Source organism: Accipiter gentilis, chromosome 13, assembly GCF_929443795.1.
Source record: "Accipiter gentilis chromosome 13, bAccGen1.1, whole genome shotgun sequence".
NCBI classification, from domain to species: Eukaryota; Metazoa; Chordata; class Aves; order Accipitriformes; family Accipitridae; genus Astur; species Astur gentilis.
This window is the reverse complement of record NC_064892.1, coordinates 34,204,730-34,231,040: the sequence shown is the minus strand read 5'-3', so window position 1 is coordinate 34,231,040 and position 26,311 is coordinate 34,204,730. Positions and strand designations below refer to the sequence as shown.

Here is a 26,311-nt window from a genome sequence, read left to right as displayed (position 1 = left end):
TGCCTAGAGAAGGACTTGGAACAAACATGCAATGCAGTGCTACAGCCAGACTAAGTAACAGCAGCAGAGAAAACACGAAGTATTTTGACAACACAACAATCTTAGTAAAAAACCCACCTTGTAACTCACAAGGAACACCTACTCACACATTCTTTGTTGATACACATACAAGGGTAATTTCTTACTCTAAATTTAAACCAGACAGCTCTTCCTACTTATAGATCCCCATGACCCCACGGAAAGCACCTACTGACTACAGCTCTATCTCCAAACCTGCTACCTGTCTCCCACACAGGAGCTCCAGTGCCATTCGCTTGTTAATCCTGTTCTGGGAGAAGCTCTCTGGTTCTCCAAAGAACACAGTCAAAGCCCGTTCAAAACCTATGCCTTCTAGTTTTCCCTTCAACACGAGTTCAGGCCAAAAAAAAAAGAAGAAAAAAATCATTCATTAAAGTAAATGACAGATTACCAACATGCTTCATATGATAAATAAAGGGTTCATAACATAAATGCTGCCTTGGGCCCACACTGCCTTTCAACTTGCGTATTTTGTATAACCTTTTCCCATAACTGTGATTTTTCAGATTAGATTTGCCAATATTGTAGCCTAGAATCCAGTATTTCCTCTTCATCTTGGAAGGTCTGTGCAGACCCATGGCACTGGGAGCTGACAAGCCTACAGAAAACCACATAAGATTCTGGATCCTGGACAATTTAAGGAGAACTGCACTGCTTGCATACTTAGTTTCTTCTGTGTGCAAATATGCACAGATTATGCATTTATAAAGAAGCAGCTTAAAAGACAGACTTCATACAAAGGGCTGCTCTGCCTCCAAAAAAAAGAAAAGAAGGAAAGCAAGGAGATGAGTAATTTCTCTTGCCTCTTTTATCATATAAGTTATGAAGCCTGGCATTAATATTTACTTATTAAGAAAACTGCATGTTCACCATCAGATTTTCTTCTCAGCAAGTCTATGCCTTCAGCTGTCGTACATTCTTACGCACACTAGAGCTTCAACACAGCTAGTGAAAGTTCCTGGGCTACTATGATGAACTGCTTGTGCCTCCAATCTTGCCATTTCCAAGGAGTCTCAAGCTATCAGACTCTCTCTCTGCTAAGTTTTAATCTGTATGCTTTCTTGCATCCTGGTTTTGACAACACGTTAAGTACCACATAGTCCCTAAAGATGAATTAAAAACAAACCACCAAGCAGAATTTGCTATGGAAACCTACCAAGCAGTCTTTTTGATGCCTTGCTCAAATTACCCTGCACAGCTAAGTGGGCAACCTGCATTGGAAGCAACCAATTATTCTGACTCCCATCAAACATCCTATATTGCATATATCCAATACTGTGAGACAGAAATGCTGCAACACTGGCGTACTTTCTGAGCACCCAGGGAGGGAAGAGACAAAAGAGTAAAATATGTGTTGAATAGAGGATTTGATGGTTAAGTACAGAAAGCTGCTAAGTAGCAGGCTTCAAGAAGACATGGGTAGTCTCCTCATCAAGAAGAGACGCGATGATGCAATTAAAGGGCAGTTTAAGAGGGGATCATGCAAAGCCTAACTTCTTCAGGATAATAAGTGGCAAAAAGGTAGCTCCTGTATGCATAGGAAGTCTCACTGAGCCTTGATTTAGTATTTGTACTCAAACATGTGCTCAGTATCTGGCAAGCAAAAGATTATACAGTCTGTGCCAGATGAACTCAACAGAAAATCTCAGCATAAGCTTAACTCTGAGGTTAATCTCTCCATCTTCCTCATAAGAAAGCAATCAAGCTCTTGTGCGCATGAGCCCACACACAAAATCAAGGGGCCAAGATCTTCAGCTATGTCAACCAGTTCTTCTACTTGCAGTTTGGCTCTTGCAAGTAACTTTTGCATGTGTTAAATGTGTAAGGGCACATCTGAATCACACTCCATTTGTCACTCACTGGCAAAACCCAAGTTGACATAAGAGTCTTTCAGCTATGCAGCTCAGGGAACACATTAGCCAGATACCAGATTAAACCAACTGACCAGCGAAAACCAGTCTATTGAATCAGCGGCCACCTCCTCTCTCAGAAGCGCCAGACCTCAAGTCTCTGCTGTTAGAGGAAAGAGTAATGAAATGCTGGCAGAGCCCCATATGTGGAAGGGGGTACAGTACCCACATGCATGCAGGACTGGTCCCTCCCATGGAGCAAGACGGCTTTCCTCCCAGCATGGTGGGATGAGGTTGTCCGAACACCAAGGCCCAGAGCAGAGCACTGGCTACGCTCTTACTTTTGAAGACACTCTCAAAGTAGACATGACCTTCTGACCTGCCTTCCTACTCCTCTGATTCACTATATACGTGGAGCTGTGGGTTTGAGTAGACTAGAGATATCCCATCTCAGGTTGCCCACTGTGATGCTTATCAAAGAGCAAGAGACCACCTACTGTGCTTAAATAGCTACGTGGAAGAGTCTTAGCTCATCCACTGACGAGGATCTCAATATTCCTTTCCCAATCACCTTTCAACATTTGGCTATCAAAAGGCCATGAACTTCACAGATGCCCTCATTCATCAGTAAATGCAATAGTATTCACAGACTGTTTCTGAAAAAGTAGAGTACAAAATGATGTGACACATTTCATAGTAAAAGGAGCATTTTGGGAGTTGGCTTGGCTAGTCAAACACTCAAGTTCTGGTTATTTTTATTCCCAGGCCATATATTTTGAAGTTATTTATACAAGCACCAAACATGACGGGACACATGCTTTCACGAATGCAAAGAATGAAAGCCAGGACTTAGCACCCAAAAATGTACCAGAGCATTTCTCGGGCTATACACAAGTGCAAGCATAAAGTCACTCACCCAACATCAAAATACAGTTACCTCCAAGGTGCGATGAAGCAGCCACTCTGCTTGAACACTATGGGACTGTTTATAAGAAGGGCAACCAAGCTCAACCTCTCCAGCTGAAGCTGCAGAGGAATTCAAGGCAGGCAGCAAGTAATTATTCAGCTGGAGTTTGGCCAGGACACTGGAGTTAGCGCTGCTGTTCTTGCAGACTGTGTCGGGGGACTATGCAATGACCACCAGCGCTGCCTACTGAGTCATCAGCACCGCTTCCCACAGAACCTGGGTTCTCCTTGGAAATCTCCCATTTCTGGACAGAGTAAGCCCAGCCCCAGTCGGTTTGGGAACAACGTAGGACAAGGAGGAAGGGCGAGAAGTATAACTATTAGTGTCACTTTCAAGAGCAGTAAAATTTACATGGATTAAAGGGATGAAATCTTTATATATAGTAAAAAGGATAATTATAATGAATGCATCTGTCTAGCTGGCACCACCTACAGCAAGACCTGCAAGCAGTAATTGTACAATAACAACGTCGTGTTTAGTGTGAGGTTTAGGACATTCTGCCAGAAAACCTAAAGCATCCAGGTTGTAAAACACTGTAATAAGTAGGTAATCCCCAGCCTGGCGTCCAAGTTACTGCCCTAACCTGTTCCTTATGATTATAAAATGTCTCAGTGTCAGCAGGTTCACTGTGAGTCAGAGCTGAAATAATAAATGGCTTATTTTCCATCCTGATGGAGGAAATACATCACGGCTCATTGTGGCTCACTTACTGAGGCTTTTTTTTTTTTTTTTTTTTTAAACAGGAAAATGTAAAAATAACCAAGTCATTCTGCCTTATTGCACTTATTTTTGATTAACAAAGCCCTTATTACAATCAAATTGGAAAAGAAAAAGAAGCATGTTTTCAATATGGTCTGCAAAAACAATACCTTAGGAAAAAATACAGAAGAAAAAATACTGCACAAACAGCCAAAGAATATGAAATTTGTGACAAATAGCCTCTTTGCCAAAGTGATTCCACCACTACGCTCCTGTAAACAACGGGTTGCTTGAGCTGAGGTAAAGGTCTAAGCTCTAACCTCGCTTGCACTTTTGCTCCCAAGAAGCTGTCTTTAATCAAGTCCCAGTGCTCACAACACACTCACAACTGCTCTGTTGTGTGTTTGCACACTCAGAACCTCTGGCTGTAAGCTCCAGAAGAAAGGTGCTATCTCTTGCTTGGTGCATTGCTAGCAAGCAATAGTGCCCTACTTCTGGCAGGTCTGCCCAAACACTACATACAAACCACACAAATTGTCCAACTGAAAAGTGTTAAGAGACAGATGAAACACCAGCATCCCCAAAACACTCATCCTTTACCTAACACAGAAATATGTGACAGCAGGAGTATTGCCAGCAAGGTGCAATCAGTCCTTATACCATTAGCAAACTAAAAGAACTGTAACAAGTAGGAGAAAATAAGCATCATTATTTTATGGACTTAGACAAAAGGCACAGACATATTAAGATGGCTATTTCAAGCTCAAATTTGGAGCACATCGTATATTTTTACACACACACACACACAGAGTGGCCTACATACACAGAACATGTAAAACCACAGAATAACGTAGAAAAAATAGAATAGAACAATATAGAAAAACCTATAAGCAAATTATATATAAAAGTCTTAAGTGGCATCCATTTTTTAAAAAGAAAGAAAAATACTTAAAATAGTAGAAAACACAAACAGACCACTATTTGCAGAAACTGTAAAAGGAAAAAATCTGGGGTGGATATCACAAAGACAGCCCTGATTGTTTCCAGGCAAAATATCTGTCTCAAAGAATTGCAAGCTCTATGACTGTGCATATTTGAAATATACAGTAATTGATATTAGACATACAAAGAATGCAAAATTCTTTGAATTAAAACAAGATGGACTGAGAATATAAAATTTCTCCAATATTTCATTGTAGGGAAAAAAACCTGACATTTCTCTGCATTATATGTAGAATAACAAATTGTAAACCAATGCTTTAGACTGGAGTATGAAAAGCAAATGGTAATTCCTGGGGCGCTACTGCTAGTAAACTGGCAATCAATAACTACTAAGTTATTTGTGACCAAAAGTCTAATAGTGTACCAAAATTGCTGATAAAAGTACAAAGTTGCTTTTAAAGTGCTGTCTCCTGACTGCGAGTTTTTTAAAAGTACAGTTTAAATGCACAATTTAAATGAACAATTTCCATTTCTTGCATATCCTTCCTGCAGCTTCTTATGCATGCTTCAGTAACTCAAATTTTTCATGACCTTTAAAACCTCAAGACCCTTTGGCTCACAGCGTCAGGACTCTGAGCTAGACTTGCAGCAGGCCAGACTTTCTTCCCATGCACGTTTTACCGTGCCAGAATTTGCCTGAGACACACACTGCAGCGTTGGTTTCCACCCCATGCTGCTTTCTAGCTGAAAACCCCGAATAATTCGAGTTCTGTTCTGGCACTATCCACCAGCCCTAATTCTTGGCAGCCCTTAAGGCAGCTACTTAAAAGGACTAATGGTCTTTCAATGGAGTCATGGGACTTTGACTCACGGTCCCAGATTCAGCTCCAGGTCCCACCACCAGCCCCAGGCAGCCCCAGCCCTCTCCTCTGCCCCGTGCTCCTCCTCAGCTGCCCACTGCCGGCAGCGAGGACGCCGAAACCCCTCTCCTCCTGAGCCTCCCTAGGCTTTAGACTTTTTTGTGGAGGTTTCTGATACATTCAGGGTTGCCTTGGCTTACAGGTGCTCCTCTCAGCCGCCCTCAGCACAAATACATGTCAAAATAAGTGAAAATACCGTCACGTGAAAGGTTGACATGCTAAAGCTATGCGAGCACAAGCCGTGCCATGGTTTCCTGCAGATTTACACCCCCCTCCCACTGCCATGTCCCACTCGGCTTCCCACGGGCATAACCTCAACCCCACGATCTGCACCCCCCTTTCAACTTAGCTACTGTCACTCCTTTATATCAGCAGCCCTTACGTACTGCAAGCCCCCAGTACACGGCCCCCGAACTCCACAGCACCCTTCGGCCCCTCCTCAATGACGGCCCTTGGGGGTCCATCAGGGCCACGACAGAACTTGGACAGGCCAGCAAGCTGCTAGCCACCAGGAGGCAAAACAGGAGATCCCAAGCAAGGCTACTTAACTCTTGAACTGAACCTTCTTTTTTTTTTTTTTTTTTTTGTGATGTTTTACGACAGTTAGCTGTAATGACGAATATTACAGTGATGAGCACAGAAGCTGGATTCACTACTGCCTTGTGAGTCATTAAAGGTTTTTTCTAAACTGAGTAAAGTTTCCATAATTTTTGGGCCACATTTCACATCAGAGCTACACTTCAAAAAGTGTTACAAATCAAAACAATTTTGATGACAACGCTACAGGGAAGCACAAGCACCCAGCATTTGGAATGGCAAGAAATTAGGATTTATAAACATCCCACAGACACATTTAGAATTTTTTAATCCTTTTCACACTTTGGATTTCAACCCTTAAAAATGCAGGAAGAATGGTTTGTTTCAAGCTTCTGGATTTATTTATTTTTTTTAATTTATTTCCATTTTGGCTTGTGATGTGAACAGATCCATTCAATGACATTACGCAGCAGTGCTTCTGAAAGCAAAAGTGTGCTCTTTTCTATCCTACACCAGTAAGAGCAAAGAAATTCTCTTCCTTCCGACCCAAAGATCATGGAAAAGAATACGTATGTCTAAAGACAAGACTTGCAGACAGACATCATACCTTGTACTGGACAACAAAGTTGGAAAAAGGAGACAAGCTTTGAACTACACAAGCTCTTCCTTTGACTTTTTTTATTATTTTAATTTTCTGTATGGGAATAGCCATTTTCTTAAACACACTTCATAGCAAGTTACCTTCCTTATTAATTGCAGCTTGTTTATAACATTCATTTAATTCTGCATCTTTTTCTTCTCTTCTCATCTGTGTTTACAATGTTATTGAAGAGGTCATGCTTCCAGGTAAAGATCGTTTTTTTGAACTAATGGGAAATCCTATAAGGCCTTACTGTTGCAGTTTTTCTCCATAACAAGCCCTTCCGTTACATAGCAGATGGCATACCTTTAAGATACTCCTTTTCTTTGTGACACACATCGTCTTCTCTTTAGAAAGTAAAACTTTACTTACTAAGCCTCAGCAAGAGAAAGCAGGATTTTACAATGCAAAAAACGAGAAAAACACAACAACTCATGGCAGTCATGATTTAACTCACATTTCAAAGCCTTCTCATTTCCTCTCGCCTTTTCTTATAAACACCGCAACCAAAACACATTTGTTTGCTTTGATTTTCAAAACTCTACTACTCCTAAATATGAGGAAATTTCTTTGCAACCCACTGAGGTTACCGGCACATTATAGCCTTTGTCCCCATATCGAAACCATCCAGCCTTTGCAGACTTTCTAGGAAGCACACAACAACTTGCAGTTCAGATATTTCTGACGTCTGTCCTGGGAGTGGGCAAGCCTGCGACTGACGGACGTCCTGGCTGTCTCTGGCTCCAAGAGCCTATTTCATCACATGCAACCGGGACGGACAGCGTACTGCTCTGTACGCCTGGTCCTGCTTTCAAAACGGAAAAGGGGGAGAACCCTCTCGGACTGCACATGCATGGAAGTTACGCTGTTTCTCTGAAAAAACACATCTGTGCTCCGTGTGAATCATGTGGTTGTGCTCAGTCGTTAAGGGACCAGAGCAAAGACCTCCTAGCGCTGGCAAGCAGGGAGTCAGGCGCTGGTTAAACCCCATGTAAGACTCTCACCTTTCCACCTCCTTGGAGGAGCAGACTGCTGCTACTGCGCGTGACACCCGTGACTTCTCTACCGACTCAGAGATTCTTGCTTTTTTAATCCTTCTTAGAGAACCTTCCTCCCAGTCCTTTAGTGACCACTGTGGTATGCACAGGAAGATGCCCAGAGCTTCATTTCCAAATCAGTTTGCCAAAATATAGCCAGTACAGAGAAAGCCAGAGGTTCCTAAACTCTCAATGTCTGCACAAACTGGGCCAGTGCCTCAAGGAGCCAAAATACAAAGTCCTCATATCAGCTGGAAACAACATGGTCCGAGGTACTATCTTAGTCCCATGCACTCGGGACTACTGGCTTGAATTTGATGAGGTTATTTCATAAACACTTGAAACTGCCCCTTGGCCTTTTCCCTAAACTGATGGTGTCTCATCGTTTGAGCCCAAAAGGACCTCTGAGGACATTCACAAGGGCTGCCTCCTTTCTGGGGAGTTACTCACCATGCCCGATGAAGTTTCTCCTTGTGAACAGTTAGAGCAGGAACCTATTCTCCTTCACCGACTACTGATCCCATAGAGACCAGCCTCCTAAGCTAAAAGCAGCCTACACAACCCTGTTCACATCTAGCTGTCTTATTTCCCTTCTGCTGTTACCCAAGGGCTTTCCTTGCAACACCAAGAGGTACTTTGAATCACAAAAGCCAACAGACGCAAAGGAACCACTACGCTTAACTGAAGGCAACTACAAGGCTTTCTGACTCCAGGCAACCTCCCGTGGAGTTCAGCAGAGGACTGGGGTCTACACACCAGCTAACCAGTCAGGGACAGGGAAGAAACCTCTGTTTCCTACTCAGAAGCTTCGATGCTGCAGAGGAACCTCAGAACCCCATCGGACTCTCATGCAACCCATTCCCATCAGCAGGTACACACGCAATCTTTAGGCTGCCAGTCCAAGATGAAAGGTCAAATCTTAAATGGTAAGCAAGATCTACTTCTCCTACTGGCGCTACATATGTGAACATTAATGCAAGACTTACATGGCAGAGGAAAAAAGGTGTTAACAGGGAGGGGGAATATTCGGGTCAGTACAGATACATTTTGCTACTCTGTTTCTGTTCCTCATGTAATAAAATGCAGTGTATGTGGTACTTCAGCAAATCAGCAGCAGAAGCAATAAACCCGGTCAGAAGTTTCTGACAATAAAAGCATATTCTGCCCTCTGATTTTTATTTTTTTTTTGCCTTAAATTTGGAAAGAAGTTTCACATTTCAGTATAATTCAGACCACGTTAAAGACATTTCTAGGAAAAGGCACGTTTCCTACAGCAAAGCTCATTTAACAGTCGCTTAACAGCAACAAACTTAAAGCCTTGGTTGGCAATTTCAATTTCTCCTCTGCAGGATTCATTTATCCCTGGGATAGGCTTGAGCAAGGGATTCTCCCAGCAAAAGACGGACTAATCAAATTATTTCAAGTCAGTCAGGTATTCACTTTATGCCATCCGGCCCCGATGGCAAAATCTCTTGTAATAGCAGATCTCCCAACGTTAAAAGAAAAAAACATTCGCAGGCTAAACACTGGCTCAATCAGAGCCAAGAGGCAAAGCTCCTACAGTCAGAAAGACATTAAGTGTTACCACGGTCTCATTCTTGTTCCTAATCTTTCACGCTGCGTTGGAAAGTGGCTTATATACATACAGATACACGCACCCCATTTCAGACACGCGCTTGACAGAGCACAAAATGACCCCCACGTGCCAGGCGCCACCGGTACGTTGCGCCCCAGCGGCTGGCAGGGAGAGGACAGATTTTTGCAAGATGCTGAAAGATCCCGGCACGGTGGCCAGCGCCGAGCAACAACCCGAGAAGGCCGGAGGCTCTCCACCCCCCACCTGAGCCGAAGGGCCTTCCACGTCCGTCCCAACGCACGCAGTCCGGGAGAGCAAAATTCTCCTTTCCCGTTTCCTTGGCCTCCAGCGAGGAAGGGAGATGTGACCCAAGTCAGTCCGCCCCAGGTTCCCAGCGGCCGGCACAGCAAAGGCCCCGTCGGGCCCACGTCCCCAGCCTCGCGCGCCGCCGTCGGGCCGGGACGCCGGCCTGCCGCAGGGATGCCGCCCCGAGAGCCGGCTCTGGAAAAGCCAACGCCGCCCCAGGCCGCAGCGGCCAATGCAGCCCGTGCCTCACTAAACCCCGGGGTTCAGCCCAACAGCTGGAGCTGTTTGGAAACTTGTACCTCGGGAGGAATCTCGGCAGCCACAGCGCTGCCCCAGGCCATGGCCGGGCTAGTGGAGAAGGCCTGAAGACCGTGGCCTGAGTCGCAGCTGATGTGCAGATCGTTTGCTGCCACCTTTACACGACGAGCCTAGCGAAAGACGCCTGACCTAGTAAGTGATTTTTGGCGTAAATATTTCTTACCTCTGCCTCAACCTGGACTGTAACTTGAAAATCGGGACGCCTGGTGCGCTCTCACTTTACCCTGGTTTCCAAAGGACTGGCTGCAGCATCAGTTCGGCCGCCAGGTAGGTACCTGCGCTGCTGCAGCTGGCTGGCGGTGAAAAAACACGGCAAATGCCAGCTCTTGCCCCGCGAGCAGATGGGAAGCATGGGGAAAAGATCAAGCAGTGATGCCGATAACTACGGTGGGTTATTCTCTTCCTCCCCTCCCACCGAGCTCTCCAACAGCTTCCAGCTCGCCCTCCTTTGGGAGAACCACACAGGGTGCCCCTTCTCTACACCTGTCAACGACGCTCTTGCTCTGATGGTCTTTGAAAACGAAAATATTTCTTCTCGGCTGTACAGTTTTCAAGTTGACAGCTTTTATTTCACAGGCGGAGAACCTCCTGCAGGCCTGAGCACCTGCCAGCCTTTCCCCCACGGCACCCTGGGCTCTAAGAAAAGGCACTGCCTCCTTTAAGAGCATCGTGACGCCGCCACCGCTATTTCCTACGTTCTCAAATCCAATGCAGAGGGCAGTCACATGCTCCTGTTTATACATCCCATAATACAAGGCCCCTATTTATCAATAAATGCCTTGAGGTGCAGAGCAAAGCCCAAGCTAATAAAAATCTGCTAGGATTATCTGCTGGTGTTTCACATCAGCAACAGCAGTGGCCAGGGGAAAGTGAAGGGAAATGAGGATGCAGCACAGAGTCCAAAGAGTAAAGAGCAAAAGGAAGGGGCTGCTACAGGTATTTGAAGAGTTGGGGAATGAAGAGGGAGGACAAGGCAACAGAAGTAGTAGCCCAACTCTTTTTTTTTTTTTTTTTCTTTTCCCTTTTTTTTTTTTTAAATCTAATTCAAGGCATTAAAGAATGACTCAAAAAAATACACAGACAAACAGAAAACTGCTATGTTTTGCTGAGTAAATAACTAACCATTGGAACCCAAGGCTGCAGGATAACTACTGGAAAATAACTTGCAGTGATTAAAAAGGGATTAAATGGGTTTTATAAACAACAGTATCTGTTGTTAAACATGCTAAAATAAAATTACAAGAGTTAATAACCCATTTGCTTCAGGGCATGAACTAATCCTCATCTAAGGGTAGCAGAGATCTGCCTGCATGTCAGCTCGATATCTGGTGCAACAACTCCTCTCTATAGGCAAGCAATCCTTGCTTTTAATTCCTGGCATTTAGAAATTGTCTTTCTTGCCTGAAAAAGAGAGCACGCTATTGTTCAGGCCTTCAACTGACCTCACATAATTAATTCTGGAGTTTACCAGATATATCATTCCCTTGAGGGGTGGGGGTGAAATGCATGAAAAGGGAGGAAAACAGTTTAATTGCTCTGCACTTCGATATTTTGCTCTCGATTTCCTCAAATATGGTTTGTCAGGGCACTAAAACCAAGCACATGAGATAAAATTCTTGTAAAAAGCTTAAAGACATGAACAAAGCACAAAATCTATGAGTACTTTTCGATGCAACAGTTCACCAGCCAAATCAGTTTATGAGAAAATTAGATCTTTAGGACAGGCAGCAAGGGAAGATTTTTAATATATTAGAACAGAAGAATTTACTCTGCCTGGTAATAATTAAAGCATTATCTAGTATCATAGCCTGTTCTCAGAGATGGAATAGGGTTGAAGTACAAACTCCTCGAGATTACGATTCCAGCCCTCTCCAAACCCAAATCCAAACCCATGAGCCTTACTAACAGATTGGCTAGTGTCCCAAATAATTGCTTCTGGACAAAACACGAGATGGGACACGACATATCCAATGCTCAGCCGTGGTTATGAGTTTTTGCTTTCAAACGCCAGCTTGCTCTTTCCCACAGGTAAGACGGCTGCGCGCTGGCGACGCTCCTCCCCTGGCTCAGGAGAGCTCCTGGAAGAACAAGTCTTGAACATCAGCCCTACAGAACTCAGTCCACAGGCGACCTTTCCCTCTGTATTGCCAGGCTACTTGCTCCAGTTTCATTTGTCTACAACTTTTTAATTATTTTTTTATTTTATTTTTAGGGGGGGTGCAGGTTACAGCTGGCTCAGTCTGGCTATCCCAAGGGTCAATATTTGAACTGTGTTTTCAGAAAAGGACTTTGCAATGGTCCACTTCAACTCACTAGCAGGCCAGATCAAGCGTGCCCTGTGCCTTATGAGTCTCTGCAAAGTTTGGCACTGGCCACCCAACAGAGCAATATCAGTGCTGGAGCCACACATTAAACCAATAACCAAAGCAAGAAATATAGAATGCCTGCTGGGGGGGGGGGGGGGGGGAAAGCTCTGAAACTTCAATTAGTTTTACAGTGAATGCAAACACACTGTTTCAGATCACTGTACGTACACATTCCCTCTCCTCCCCTACTGCTGAAACAGCAAAGCATGCATGGCAGATGGCATGATTCATCTGAAAATTACTCTAGCAGCACTCTATTAGCCTCTAAGGAGTAAACTAGGATAAAAATATTCTGAATGTTAACTTAAACTAGGCAGTTGTCATGAGGAGTCGTCAGGTCAGTCTACTTGCTTAGTCTGCAGAATTTTTCTTTCAATCAGCAATAAGCATTACATATGAAGATACCATCATTTATTTGTTCTACCAACCAGGAATGAATACAGAAGCAGGAAGGGAAGCAACTGAGGGACAAAAAGGTTTATTTCCCCACACGTACGTAAAAAAGTACCAGCCAGAGTCAGGTCGAGAGCCACAGCACATCACGTTAACAGTGGCACCAGCCATTTCTGGCGCGATGGGATAGACACAGCTTCAGGAGACTGCACATCTTAGCTGGGAGAACAACTTCCCCGCAGCAGCTGAGTATAAACCTGCCCAACTGAAGACATGGAAGGGATGTCCTGGATTACATCCAGGACATTTGCAAGAAGCTGCTTGGTAATAACACCCACCCTGGGAGGACCCCCAGCCCCAGCCCCCAGCTCGCTCCCAGCCCCACAGAGGACACGGGTGGCCGGCAGCCACCCTGAAGGGGTGAGTGAACGCAGCGAGGGGCTGATCATGCCTCTGCTCGGCTGCAGTCCCGCTCCGGGCTCCACGGGCAGCACTGCCCACCAGCCCGCGTGACACGCAGGGTAACTCGCCAGGGAGGTGACAAAACCAAAGCCTGCATCACTCGCGCTTGGTGTCAAGGCAGTCTTACCTGTCAGCCTGCCCCAAAAAAGCAGTTGGAGCACCCAGGGCATTGGTCCCTCTCTTTTACACAAAAGGCAGGGGTCAGCGGTGCTGCACATCATCTTCCAGAGAAATTAAAAACCATAGGAAGTAAGGTATTGGGTTCCCAGCTGCAAGGAACGCTGAGCACTCACTCGTGGACCTGTTGGACTGGCAGACGATGCCTCCAACTGAAACTCCATCGCTCATTTGAAAACAAGAAACAAAACACACACTCGGGTGGTTCAGAGTATGCTGACGGTACAAAAACTGACTACAGTGCAGGATACTGCCCCAGGACTGACTACGGTAACGTTAATTGCCTGGACTCTGGGCCCCAAGCTAAAAAACTCCTTCCCAAATAAACAGTGCACAAGAACCAATTTATTTTTTTTTGTTCCATCAACAATAAACCTCACTCAACAGAAGCTGAATATTCGGTGTGCTCTAATAGGCAGGTTAACCAACCAGGGATGAAGCCAGTAACGCAGTTGCCCTCATCTTTGGGGAGAAGGTGGTGAAACTGTGTTTAATGTCATCTCTTCAAAAAGGCGTTTTCTACATATGTATACGCTACCACGTCAGCCTCGTTGCATAACCGGGTTGTGCAATCGTTGCAAATTCATTTACATCTTCATTTTTGCTCCAGAGCTCCAGAAGGGGGAAGGAGGGATCGCTCTCAAAGGATGGGGTGGACCTTGCAGAACTGGCCTCCTCGGCCGCAGGAGGATGGTCTGAAGAGGGGTTGGAGGCAGCGGGAGGGCACCAGGACTCCCCCACTACTGCCACTACCGCTCACCCACAGCAGACGCTTCGAGCAAAGTCTTTGTTAGAAACCTCAAAGCAAAGGATGACTTCATAGCATCAGGGTATGACTAGCGTTGGCTTGGACTGCAAGCAGAGAAGATTATGGTTTCTCCTTTTAATACTTATTACTATGTCATTGCCACAGAACTGTAAAGAAGAAATGGGCAAGAGTGCGGTATCAGGTTTTCATAGACTGAACAAACTGGATTATTCAAGAGTGACTCAAGTTTCCTAACAAGCATGGAAAAGTCTGCATTAAGATAGCATCTCTTTATTTTCCCAAAATCGGTTGCAACAGGCTGCGTTTTAAAATACTGCTTTAAACTCCTGTCCTCGTTTTTATTTCAAGAAGGCATTTACTGGATTTGCTATATTTATGGATAAGGGCGCAGCGCACCAACACCACCAGGGACCAGACCCTAGGCCAGCATTAATACCCCACCAGCTAGAACATACACTTACATAATGTTAGGAGAGACGCTTAGCTCTTGCAGCGAAGGCAAACCCTCAGCCGTAAAGATCTGACACCATAGTTTTACTCACAGGCTGTCTATATTCATCAAGGAAGAAGGCGAAATAAGGCAAAAGAAAATTAATCCCCCAACTTGAGCTGGAAGAGGAAAGGTCCTGGTTCAGCCCTCTCTGTCATTCTCCCAGGTTTCCGAGCACCGTGCCACCTGCGTTTAAAACGTAGAAGTGCCTTCCAGCTCTGCCTGATGCCATCCCAGGAATGGCAGGGCCAAGATACCATAACAGCTACAAAAAAGTGAAGCTGCTCTGAGTTAAACATGCAGTCACACTCCGGGTTTTCACATCTAAAAAAAAATTAACCCCTTTTTTGGTATTACTTCCTTCACTATAGATTTCTAAATATTTATCAAGATCTAAATACATCTAGCTAGATAAAAACCCGTAGTAGTGCATTTTTATTTCTGTTTGAATTACATAACACCATTTGATCAGCTCACACGTGAATTCACCCTGAATTTCAAATAGCTTCTGGTTTGAGCTGCAGATCCGTCAGCTGAGCAGAGCTCAGCTCAAAGAGGCAGGGCTGAAGTAGGACAAAGCGTAGCAGTGGCAACAGGCAAACAGCAACTGCAAATACCTAAGCCAGATCTGGCTCTGGCAACTTAACCTTCCTTGATGTCACCGCAAAGCTCATTTTAAAAAAAAAAAAAAAAATAAAAAAAATTAGTAGTAACACTAATGAATCTAATCAATAAACATTTATCTTGGAGCAGCACTTCCATCATGAATCTTTCACGTTAGTACAAGTGTTGCTTCCTCACCTGAACCTCCGGAAACACTGGAAGGTCTCACTGAGGAATAAAGGCAGCAGCCCAGTATCCTGCAGGGAGGCCAAGGGACGTACCTTAACGGCTTTAATTTGGAGGGAACCCATGGGGTAGATGACAGCAAACTTCTCCCCATAACTGCTCAGAGGGGACGCGACTCCCTTCCCCGACCTCCTCGTCACACCTGAGCAGTGAGTGGAGCGGTACCCACAGCTGAGCCCGACGGACGGCAGCGTTTCGGCACGACCCCCCCGCCAGCGGGCTCGGCTCCGGTACGGAGCAGCCGCCGGGTCACGGCTCCGACGCCCAGAGGAACCGGGGCAGCAGCACCCTGCCAGCACTGGGGCAGAAGGCAGGCTTTCCCGAAAAGCCGCCTGCTCACACCTCCCCACCTCTTGATGCCATCCCATGCTTCCATCCAGAGGATGCTGCCGGGGGCAGCCGGGAGCAGCCCCCCGCCCCGGCCCCCCCAGTGCTCCGATGCTGGAGCCTCGCAGGGCACTGCTGGGGGCAAAGGGGGCGAAAAGGAAAGAAGAGGGAGACTAACCAAACAGTTACAAATTACACCTGCTAATTATGCCTTTCCAGAGGGGAGACAACAGCAGGAATAATCCCTCTTCCCTCAGCACGCCGCCAGGGTGCCTTCTGAGCCAGGTTTTCTGGGAGAAGGGGTTGTGGGGGTTGCAAATAATTACATTTAATTTGAAGGTTCACATTTGAAGAGAGTATTTTTGGAAAGAGAAATCAACACGTTAACAGCGAGCAGGAGCACAGAGCGCATAATCCTTTCACATCCTGACAGGGGAGAACTGCGGAGGCCTGCTATGAAGCATCTCTGAATAACAGCATCTTCATTTTTTGAATATCTAATTAGGAGTTTCTATATATTGCAAAGCATCGCTATAAGATATAATTTAGTTGGCAAACACTAAAGATCTCTCAGTCTGTAAGTATGCTTTTGGCAATCAAAATTTAAATCTGGATATGCATCCGAGATATGTACGGCACAGGTACTTTTTCTTTTTTTTTTTTTTATTTTAACAATCACGTCCAAATTAGCAGATTAACTCGAAACAGTTTTAAGCAAATGCAAGCTACAAGCAAATCAGCCTCCACCACCACCACCACGGTGTATTTTTGGATTGTTAGTACCCTTATTCCCGTTAGTGGCTTCAAATACATTTAACATATATTAAAGGGCAGCAGACAAAGTGAAACAAGTTTTGTCTAAACCTGAGAAGGCTACAGATGCCAGAGCTTAGCACCGACTCGGACTTGAAACTCACACATGCCAAAAAAACATTTGCAATTGCGCTAGTTCCCACTGTGGGAACTAAAAGGCAGCTTCATATAACACAATGGGCAACACATCCATTCCTTTAATTTCAGTCGCCAAATTTTAATTAATTTCCATCCAGGCAAACATTAAGCGTTTCTGCTGATCTTGCGGGATGCAAGCTCATTTGCACAATAAATGCGGTCTAACAAGTCACCACATTTATAGCACGTTGCTTCAGTCTTATCTAACTGCGTAGTTTAAGTCAGTGATGGGTAAGTGAAACTCCACCCACGTCACAGTTTCTGGAGTTAAGCATAAGAAAACTGAAGAAGTTGCTGCTTCGCACTGCAAGCAAGACTGCCAGCAGTATTTGGACGATTGGAGCCCATATTCTGAACTACACATACAGCCCTTGTTTAGGAAGCGGGGGGGAAGCATGCAATTTTCACTTCAGTTTTCTTCTACAAAATGAATGTCTGTATCCCAAAGCTCCAGAGCTCCCCTTCCCAAAAAAAAGCAAAGTCAAAGACCCTCTACTGCCCGCTCGCGGTAACTGCCAAAATGAGAAAGGGGGGGGGAACAAATCAAACTCAAATCAAAGTGTATAAATTTAAATAGGTCGGCATATAAACAAACCAGTCACAAGTTCTGCCCATGCCAGGAGGCACAATCCACTGCAGCGCCAAAGCAGGGACCCTCAGCAAGAACAGGGATTCCCCAAAGGTGGATCTGGCAGCAGAAAGGGCAGCGGGGCAGCCAGGGCATCAGCCCGCACACAGGTAGCGGCTCCAGCCCGGCGATTTAAGAGCAGCTCCGGGTGAAGAGCAGCGGCGCAGGGCCCTCCCAGACGCAGCACTTTTGCTCGCTTGCCTCCCTCCTCCTCTGCAACTCCGACAGCGGAGCAGGAGAGCGGTGCCCCGGCACCGAGCTGCGGGTCCGCCTCGCCGGCGAGCGGCCGCCCTCGGCATCTCCTCTCTTTACGAGCCTTCAACTCTTCCCAGAACTGCAGCTGCCATGCGGAGCACAGAGGCTGCTTACACGTACAATTCCTTCACGTGTGCGTGCCGCTCGCTTCGTAAAAAAAAGTTTTTAATTTCCCAATTTCTGCGCGTGATGAAGGCTTCACTCCAGTGCTGACTAAATGGAAAGGGGGGAGGGTGTCTCCAACGCTTCTAGAGGGAGACGCAACACCCAAGACGCAGAGAGCAGCCCACTTCACCCTTCACATCCTGACGCAGGAGAAGCATGGAGGCCTGGCACGAAGCGGCCTCTGAACAGTAAGAGACTCCAAAAAAAATGAAGACGCTAAGTAAATAAGAGCTCTTCTGTATTCCAAAGCATGGCTAGGAGATATAATTTAGCCGGCAAACACTAGGGGTTAAGGGCACCTCTGCTTGCAAGCACTTTGTCGGCAATCAATCCAAATTTAAGTCTGAATATGTACTATTTTAGAGAGCGTGTCCCACACATACACAGCACGTTCTCTCAAGCACGCACATGCCAGGCCCCAGAACTTACGCACCCCTTAGACCTAGGCAACAAAACCAGCCTTGACAAAACGCGAACGGAGCCCCACGTGCTCCCACCAACGTGCGCCTGGGCCGCAGCTCACACACCAGCAAAGCACCGGGGGAAACACGGGCTGCTTAGAAATGCAGTCGCAGCCATCCCTGGCATGCTGGCTTGAAGCGGCAACGGGACTGAACGCACTTCCAGCTGCATGGATTCCTAGCATTCCCAAAAATTAGGTTTCTAAGGCTAGAACAAGAGAAGACTTGTACCTTTAAGTTTAATTAACTCTAGAATAAGACGTATTTTCAAACAGAACTATAACATCATTGATACTGTGCAGTGGCGCAAGATGCCTTTAACAACGGTAAGCTGTCTGAGCAAATCGAGTGTGCTCTCCGCTCCTCCAGCAAATTTCTAATCTCCCGTCTCATGCGGCAGCCGTCAACGGTCCCAGGAGGTTTTCAGCGACTACATTTTTAAACCTAGCCACTTCTGGTCCCATCCACGTACCACAAAGCAAAGCACTGCTAAACCTTCATCATTTACTGCAATAGTGCTTCAAAACTAAATACGTTTGCCTCCTTGGATATTATTTTAAGTCATCTGGTAAAGATCGGTATCCACTATGGAAATCTAGCACAAGCATGAGGCCTAATGAAGTTCTTAGCAGATAATCATCAATCCAGTAAAAGCAGCTGACTTTGTTCGTTTTATTCCTCCACCTCATCCGTTCGGAATGGAGACCTACCAAGAAACTTTGTGAAACGGCTGCTGCGCTGCTAACGTAAGATGTCTGCGTATCACAAGCTACAGTACAGGAATGAAGCACCTTTGCATGACGAACGCATGTGAATAACATTTACTACGTATATTTAGAAATAATACCTAAATGTGAATAGCGCTTGTCCTCAGAGATCAATTTAGTTCATGCTGAACCTCTCTGTGGAGCAGCAGAGATGCTGTTCTTCAAAATGTGACTCCTCCCCGGGCACGCTTTACTTCTGAAGTGCAGCCTATCATCACAAAGAACAGTGTTTCCCCAGTATTTAAAACCCATTTTGGCAACCAGACTTACAAACAAAACGCTACAAAATTCATTAAAATATTAGTATGCACTGCCATATGCTTTACTATGACTAGCTGCAGCCAGCATCAGTGAATTTGAAGTTTCTTCTTCATACGAGTTGACAATAAAGTAAATAAATATATCTTTTACATACTTCTGGAAGAGGAAAACAATAAACTATTTACCAGGTATCTTCACTGTGTCTTACTTCAGCATTCATTACTCAAGGTTATAAACTCCTTTCCATTAGAAAACCTTGTTTCATATACAAACTTTCTCCCAAAACAGAAGGGGCTGAAGGATGAATCTCTGTAGCCACAGCCCTACATATTTCACAAATCTGTGGCTGCGAAATGTATCAGCATTTTTGTTCCAAAAGCCAAGCACTCATTTTACAAAATATTCACCAGTTGTGTAAACAGAGGAGCACATATTTAGGCAGTATTATGCTTTGGAAACTGAAAAAAGTCTGAACAGACATCTCAAGAGTACATCATTTCTGGAGTCTTATAAAAAACCTAAAGCACCCAAAAAATTGCCTATTTTATTGTTGATCAGTGTATTAAAAAAAAAAAACAAAAAAACCAAAAAAAACCAAAACAAACAACAAACCTCACATAGCCTACCTAAACATCTTTATCCCCTTGTACCACACTGCTTCCCCTTTCCATCCCAGGCAGCAAAAGCCCCAGTTCCCTGAACCACCAACTTCACCGACAACTTGTGAAATCGTCTAAATGATACAAAAATAATGATACTAAGGAAGCAGCTGACTGTGTCATAAGGAGTACGGTGGCAAAGGGAGCAGTTACCTCGTTTTTTTGTATTGAAGTTCTTTAAAGTTAGGCAATTCAGGAAAACTTGGTTCGTTACGTCAGTACACAAAGCCACTCAGGCATTCTGTTTTGGTGTTTCATCTTACCTATAATCACACGAGTAACTGAACAGACATCACAGCAGATAGAAAACGGGCAAAGATAACCAAAGAGTATTTCCAACACGTCATTCCAGGCCCTGACGGGAAGCTCAAAACCACCGACGAAGGCTGGGACACATCGCACCAGCCCCAGCTGCTGCGAAGCGGCTCGGTCCCTCTCGGAGGCGACCTGCCTGCGGGACAGGGCCGGGGAAGCCTGCACGCCGCCCCAAAAACAGGGCTGCCACATACAGGTTTGAGGTCAGAATGGGCTTTGTCCTTCAAGCAAGGGCTGAGGTCCAAAGGGCAAATGCAAAAGGAGAAACAATTATGTTTAAAAGGAACAGACAGTCAAGGGCCAGCACTGCCGCTCAGCTTCGCCATCAGTTATTCGGGCGCGGGCGAGGAGAGCGCCTTGCACCTCCAAAGATTAAGCTGAGCTTTCATACCTGAAGCGAAGTGGCATGCAAGCTGGTGACTCGCAGACGATGACGGCTGCCTCGGAGAAGCTTTTTTTAGGGGCAGTGAGCAGCTATGCCAGCCACTAAAGAGTAAAACTCCCAACGGGGTGGGCAGAGGCTGGAACTGGTCTGGCCGTTGCTCTGAGCTGCCCCAGCTGAGACCAGGCGTCAGGGCAGAGCAGATGCAACTCCAGGTTCCAGCTGTTGAGGCTACTACTGGTGCCACATGTGAAAAAGTGTGACTGTCACAGCGTTCAGCCTGGCAGAACCCAGAAAGAGAAAACCAACCATACACACTGGTATATGCATGCGTGTGTGCTGTATGTACATATAATACAACACGTGATGCTAGGGGGTCCCCAAATCACCCAGGGAAGCATCTAAAGGCACAGAGGTAAATGCCCAGTATGCAACCAGGACTGAGGGAATACATAGCAATTAATTCTTCAAGGTAATCTTCAGTTGTGGTATTTCCACGCAGAAAAAAAAAATGTGTGATAAAAACCTCACAAAGATATACTCATTTCACTTTTAATAAATAGTACAAATTTCCGCAATTTAAATTGTTCACTCATCTAGAATCAAAAGTTTTGGACAACTTCTGTGAAGATTATTCTTGATTTCTCAAAGTCCTTCAAACACTTCAGGCTACGTGTGGCTTTCAAATCAAATACACCACTACCCAGAATTTATTGTGCACGGAGACCGATTCACTACAGAACAGAGTCATGTCCACCGAGCACTCCTGAAGTAGGGGCACCCAAAGCACCCGTCCCATGCCTGTTTTGTCCTTGGGCTTTCAGGCTTACACCCATTCACCCTTCTGCAGCTAGGCATCAGCTATTCTCATTCCTTTGGCAATGGCAACAAAAAAATTTAGGGGATCAAGTTTCCTTGGGACTAGAAGTGGAGGAGGTGTAAATGCCCACGTGACCTTAACACCTGCCACTGTGAAAAAATTAACAACACATCCACCTCCAGGGGAGTGCCACCAAAACTCTGTGTTTTCTGTTTAAGAAAAATTACAGCTTTTGAACTGAACCCATTTTCAAACGCAGGTTAAAAGGACGAGACCGTTCAAGGAAGCTTAACTGTGATAGCTCCTTTACAATAAATCTCAACCGTCTTGCCATAAAGCAAAGACATCAAGAAATACGCTCATCCCAGAGATGTTTTATATTTTACGTATGATGATTAGCCCAAAGGCTATCAGATTGGAGTAAAGGAAGAGTTACCTATAGCTGCAGTGAAGTTCTTGGAGGACTCCAGACCGTCTTAAGCCCAGTGCCTCCCACTAGCACAGGTAAGGGAAGAGGTTGCTTTCACTTGACTACAACTAGGATAGAAGTTTTGTTCTTCCATACAACTTTCACAACAATTTCTCTTGTTATCTCCAAAAGAGATCTCATTCTTGCTTCAGCCTTCTCTGAGCAATGCCGGTCGCTGTCGGCACTCGTTCACAACCAACAATACAGCGGGTCTGGCAGAGCACATCTCCAGCGCTTCCTTCCGTCAAGGTAACCACTGCACAGGGGTCCTGCAGACTTTGCTCCCCGAGAGTTCAACGGGGCGGGGGGGGGGGGGGGGGGGGGGTGTTGTTCATAAAGCAGAGTTTCTGCTAGGTAAGTCTGGAATAAACTGCTTCGTACATATAACTGAGAACAACTTTAACTACCCTAATAAGCTAGCTACTACTGATAATTTCATGTTACTACCTATGGCTTCTCCCCTTATTTAAAAAGCTGTTTTTATTTGGAAGAACTTGGATGCTATTTTGAACTCCTAACAGATAATGTTGACACTGTTCAGCTTCTTTATTCAGTGAAAAGTGAAAAAGCAGCTTCGCATCAGATATTAAATCAGGGCAGTGCATGTTCACAAGCATCAGAGCAGTTAGCCCTCATCTTCTGGGCGAGAAACACAGCCTTAGTACTATGCAGAAAGTGCACATTCTTTTTAAGTTCCTGTGTGTTTCATAGGTTTTGTGTATAATTTGAAACGTACCTTGTTGTGCTTACAAACATGCAAACTCCTCCAAGATGAAGTGCCTCCAAGCTTTATTTAAGGGCAGTGGAGGGAAAAAAAAAAACCAAACAAACACCACCCACCCTCTCTTTCTCAGACTGCAAAACACCAGCACGGAACGCGCTCCCGGCCCCAACGCAAACCCGCGTGCCCTGTCAGCAGAGAAGTCGGCCACTACCGATCTGTGCTCCTCGCCAAGCGATGCTCCTCCTCTGCCAGGGCCCTCGGCTGAGTCTGGCTTCGCTTCCAGCCCCGGGCCCGCACCGACAGCGGGTCCCCGGCCCCCCAGAGCCGCGGCACACCGGCAGCTCCCAACCCGAAAAATAAAAATAATCCTCACTCAAGCTGAGCCGCAGATAAACGGTGAGAAACAAGGCAAACGGGCTGCACGCCTCGACCAGAGCAGTTACGGCATTGACACCCAGTGGCTGCCAGCAACTAAACTTGAAAATGCATTTAAGAAATGTTGCACTTATCTGGCCGAAGTGGTACAAGCTGCAAGCGTGTAGCTTTCTGAGCAGCCTGGCAGCGACACGGCCAAAGGAAGGGATTAGGGCAACGTGTGTCCAGCGCAGAACAGGGTAACCACCCAATTACGGCAGGAGAGCGCACGTGTCTTTACCCGCTAGCCATGGCAGGGCACCTACTGCACCCTACCAGAGGGTACCACAGCCAAAAACCATACCGGCAACGGCTCTGCCTCTCTCGGAGGGGCATGGGGGCAGAGGAAGAGCTCCGTCAGAGGGAGGGGTGCATGACTTCTTACTTGCTGAAGCACCACAGGAAGAGCAGCAGTAAAATAGGAAGCACCTAACAAGTTACACAGCTAGCAGAGTTTCTTAGCTGCTGGCTTGAATTTGGGAGTTCTTTGCTTTGATTTTGTTTTGGTTTGTTTGGTTTTCAGTTCTCTTTTACTTATTCTAAAATTGATGCATCTTGCTTTTTTCCAAGGAGACCGAAATACCTCTGGAAAAAAAACTCCAGCGTTTTCAAGTGACAAGTTACCTTATTTAAAAGTTGTCAGCTATCAATCATTTCACTCCTACTAAGGGTTTTCAGGAAAGATGCCTTCAGACAATTATCCTTTAAATTTTTCAGTCAAACACATCGACAGAAACTAACAAATTACTATTAAAAGCCTTAAAAGCCTTCAGCTAAAAATGAGTTTTAAGATTACCCTGCGTTTCCTTAGCAGGGTGTTGCTTACCTCCAAAACAGAAAAAATTTATTTTTTTTACAAAAATCTGAAGCAACAAACGTTCCTAGCTATGCAATTGAAAACACATAAACACACTTCCTTTTTTAAAAAAGGCACATAATACCGATACTAGGAAGCAAAGCAAAGAGTTTGGCTGGCCCCAGCTGGACTGCAGCGATGAACGCACCGGGACGCGCTGACGCCGCACCAGGTGCGTGCACCTCACACGTTTATTGCCGTCGCTTAATCCCCGGCGGGGCGGCGGAGGCTCTGCCTTGACGCAGACGGCTGAGGCTTCCTCGGACCACGCTCCCACGCAACAGGGCCACGACACGAGGCGCTCGGCCCCCGCCGCGAGTGGGGACACGGGTGGGTGACACTTTCTCGAGGGAGGAGGCCTCGGAGAACGGAAGGATTCGTTCGCAGCCTTCGCCACCCCCGAGGGGACGGACGCGGAGCCGGATGGGACCACGGGCCCGGCGCGGCCACCGCCACGGCGGGTGGGCGAGGGCCGGCGTGGCCACAGAGCCCCACGCGACACTCGACGCCCGGCCCAGGGCCACCTCGCCCGGGGTGACCGCGGGCCCCGGGGGCCAGCAGCCCCTCCGGCAGCTGGCCGTACGGCCTGGCTCCGAGCAGCACCGGCCGCCGACCGTCCCAGCGCCTGAGAGGAGAAAGACGCTCCCGCGACCCAAGTTTAACGAAGCCATCAGGACAAATACAGCGGCTTACTCATTAAACACACGGTATTTTTGCAACCCTTGTCCTGCCTCCGCTCTTTCCCCATCCGTGTTTGCTTCTGTGCCTCCCACCCCGCGCCCCGGTGCCCGACGGCGATCCCGGGACCGGGCAGTCCCAGGGGACGCGGCGGAGCCTCCGCAGGGCCCCACGGCCGCCCCCCCACCCCCCCCCCCCCGACATGGGTGTTGAACGCTGGTAGGGGCAGCCCCCCCGGGGGAGCGGGAGGCAGCAGCGGGTTTGCCCGGGGACGGCGCCGTGACACGGCGTGAACTTTTGCTTTCGGCCGGGGGGGGGGGGGGGGGGGGGGCGGAGAACGGAGGAGGGGGGGACGGCCCCGGCGCTCCCTGCGCCTCACCGGGGGGAGGGCAAACCCGCTTTTTTCCCCCCCCTGAGGACTAAGGGTGAAGAAAAAGTAAAATTTTAAGAAAATAAAATAGTAGTAATAATAATCCAAAAAAAAAAAAAAAAAGGCGTGGAGCCGGAGCGGTGCGAACGGCGCGGCGGGCGGCCCGGGCGGGGGGGGGGGGGCAGCGGGCCCAGCCGCTGGCAGCGCCGCGGCTCCCTGCCCGGGCGGCAGCGTGTGCAGCGCCGAGCACGGAGCCCAGCTCCGACGGGGCGGGGGGTGTCCGTCCCGCTGCGGTGCCCGTCCCGGTGCCCCCCACCTCCGCCCCTCACCTTCCAGCCGGCCGAGCTGTTGCTGTCGCCCTTATCCTTGAAGTAGGGCACGCTCTTGACCATCCACTCGTAGATCTGGGAGAGGGTGAGCCGCTTCTCGGGCGAGCTCTCGATGGCCTTGGTGATGAGGTCCGCGTAGGACAGGTTGCCCCAGGCGTTGCGGCGCGACGAGCTGCTCTTGCGGGGCTGCCCGGCCACGGGGCCCGGCGAGAGACCGGCCACGGGCGGCGGCACCGGCGGCACCGGCGGCGGCCCCGGCGGGTGGAGGCGGCAGCCGGCCTCGGGCGCCGGGAAGTCCCCGCAGCGGCAGGCGGCCGCCTCCGGGGGAGCGGCGGCGGGGGGCAGCGGCGCGAAGTCCTCGCTCTCCTCCAGCAGGCTGAGGTTGCTGATGAAGTCGGCGCTGAGCGCTCCCGAGGCGGCGGCCCCGGCCCCGGCCCCGGTCCCGGCCGCGGCCCCGGCCGCCCCCTCGGGCTGCCCGCCGCACGACGGCGCCGGGCTGGAGGTGGCCGAGCTGGGGGGGTTGAACTCCGGCCGCGGCAGGGGCCAGGTGCAGGAGCGGGGCCGCGGCAGCGGCTCGAAGTCGGGGTCGATGTCCACCAGCTGCGGTGCCTCGGCCATGGCGGGGCCGGGGCGGGAGCCTGGCGGCGGCGGCGGCGGCGGCAGGAGCGGGGCGGCTGGGCTCAGCGCCGCCGCCCCATGCGGGCTCCGGGCGCGGACCGGCGCGGCCCCGACGGCGCGGCCGCCAACTCCCCTCACGGCTCCGGCCCCGCCGCCCTCGCCCTGCCCCGGGCTCCCTGCCCGCCCTCCCTCCCTCCCTCCCTCCCTCCGCGGCGGCGGCAGCAGCGGCAGCAGCAGCAGCAGCGACCCGGCCGCCCGGCGCGCACCGACTGGAGCGACCGCCCCGCGCGGGCCCGCCTCCAGCCTTCCTCCTCCTCCTCCTCCTCCTCCTCCTGGCGGGGAGGGACGGCCCGCTCCGCGCCAATGGCAGCGCCGCGCCGCCCGCCCGCCTCCCGCCGCGGGGCCGGTTTGGCCGGAGGGTGCCGGTGCCCCCCGTGCCGCTTCTGGGTGGGTTTTGTTTCCCGGCGGGGGTGTGAGAAGCGCCGT

The 26,311-nt window shown here is 48.0% G+C and overlaps 1 protein-coding gene across 1 annotated transcript in view; it reads right to left on the bottom strand.

The window, feature by feature from the left end:
* FOXO1 (forkhead box O1) overlaps positions 1-25,899 on the bottom strand; it is a 66,488-nt gene extending 40,589 nt beyond the window's left edge. The window contains exon 1 of the mRNA XM_049815968.1: positions 25,208-25,899. Coding sequence (XP_049671925.1) covers positions 25,208-25,825 — 618 coding nt within the window. The 5' untranslated portion in view covers positions 25,826-25,899. The remainder of the gene's footprint in view (positions 1-25,207) is intronic.
* Positions 25,900-26,311: the final 412 nt, after the last annotated feature.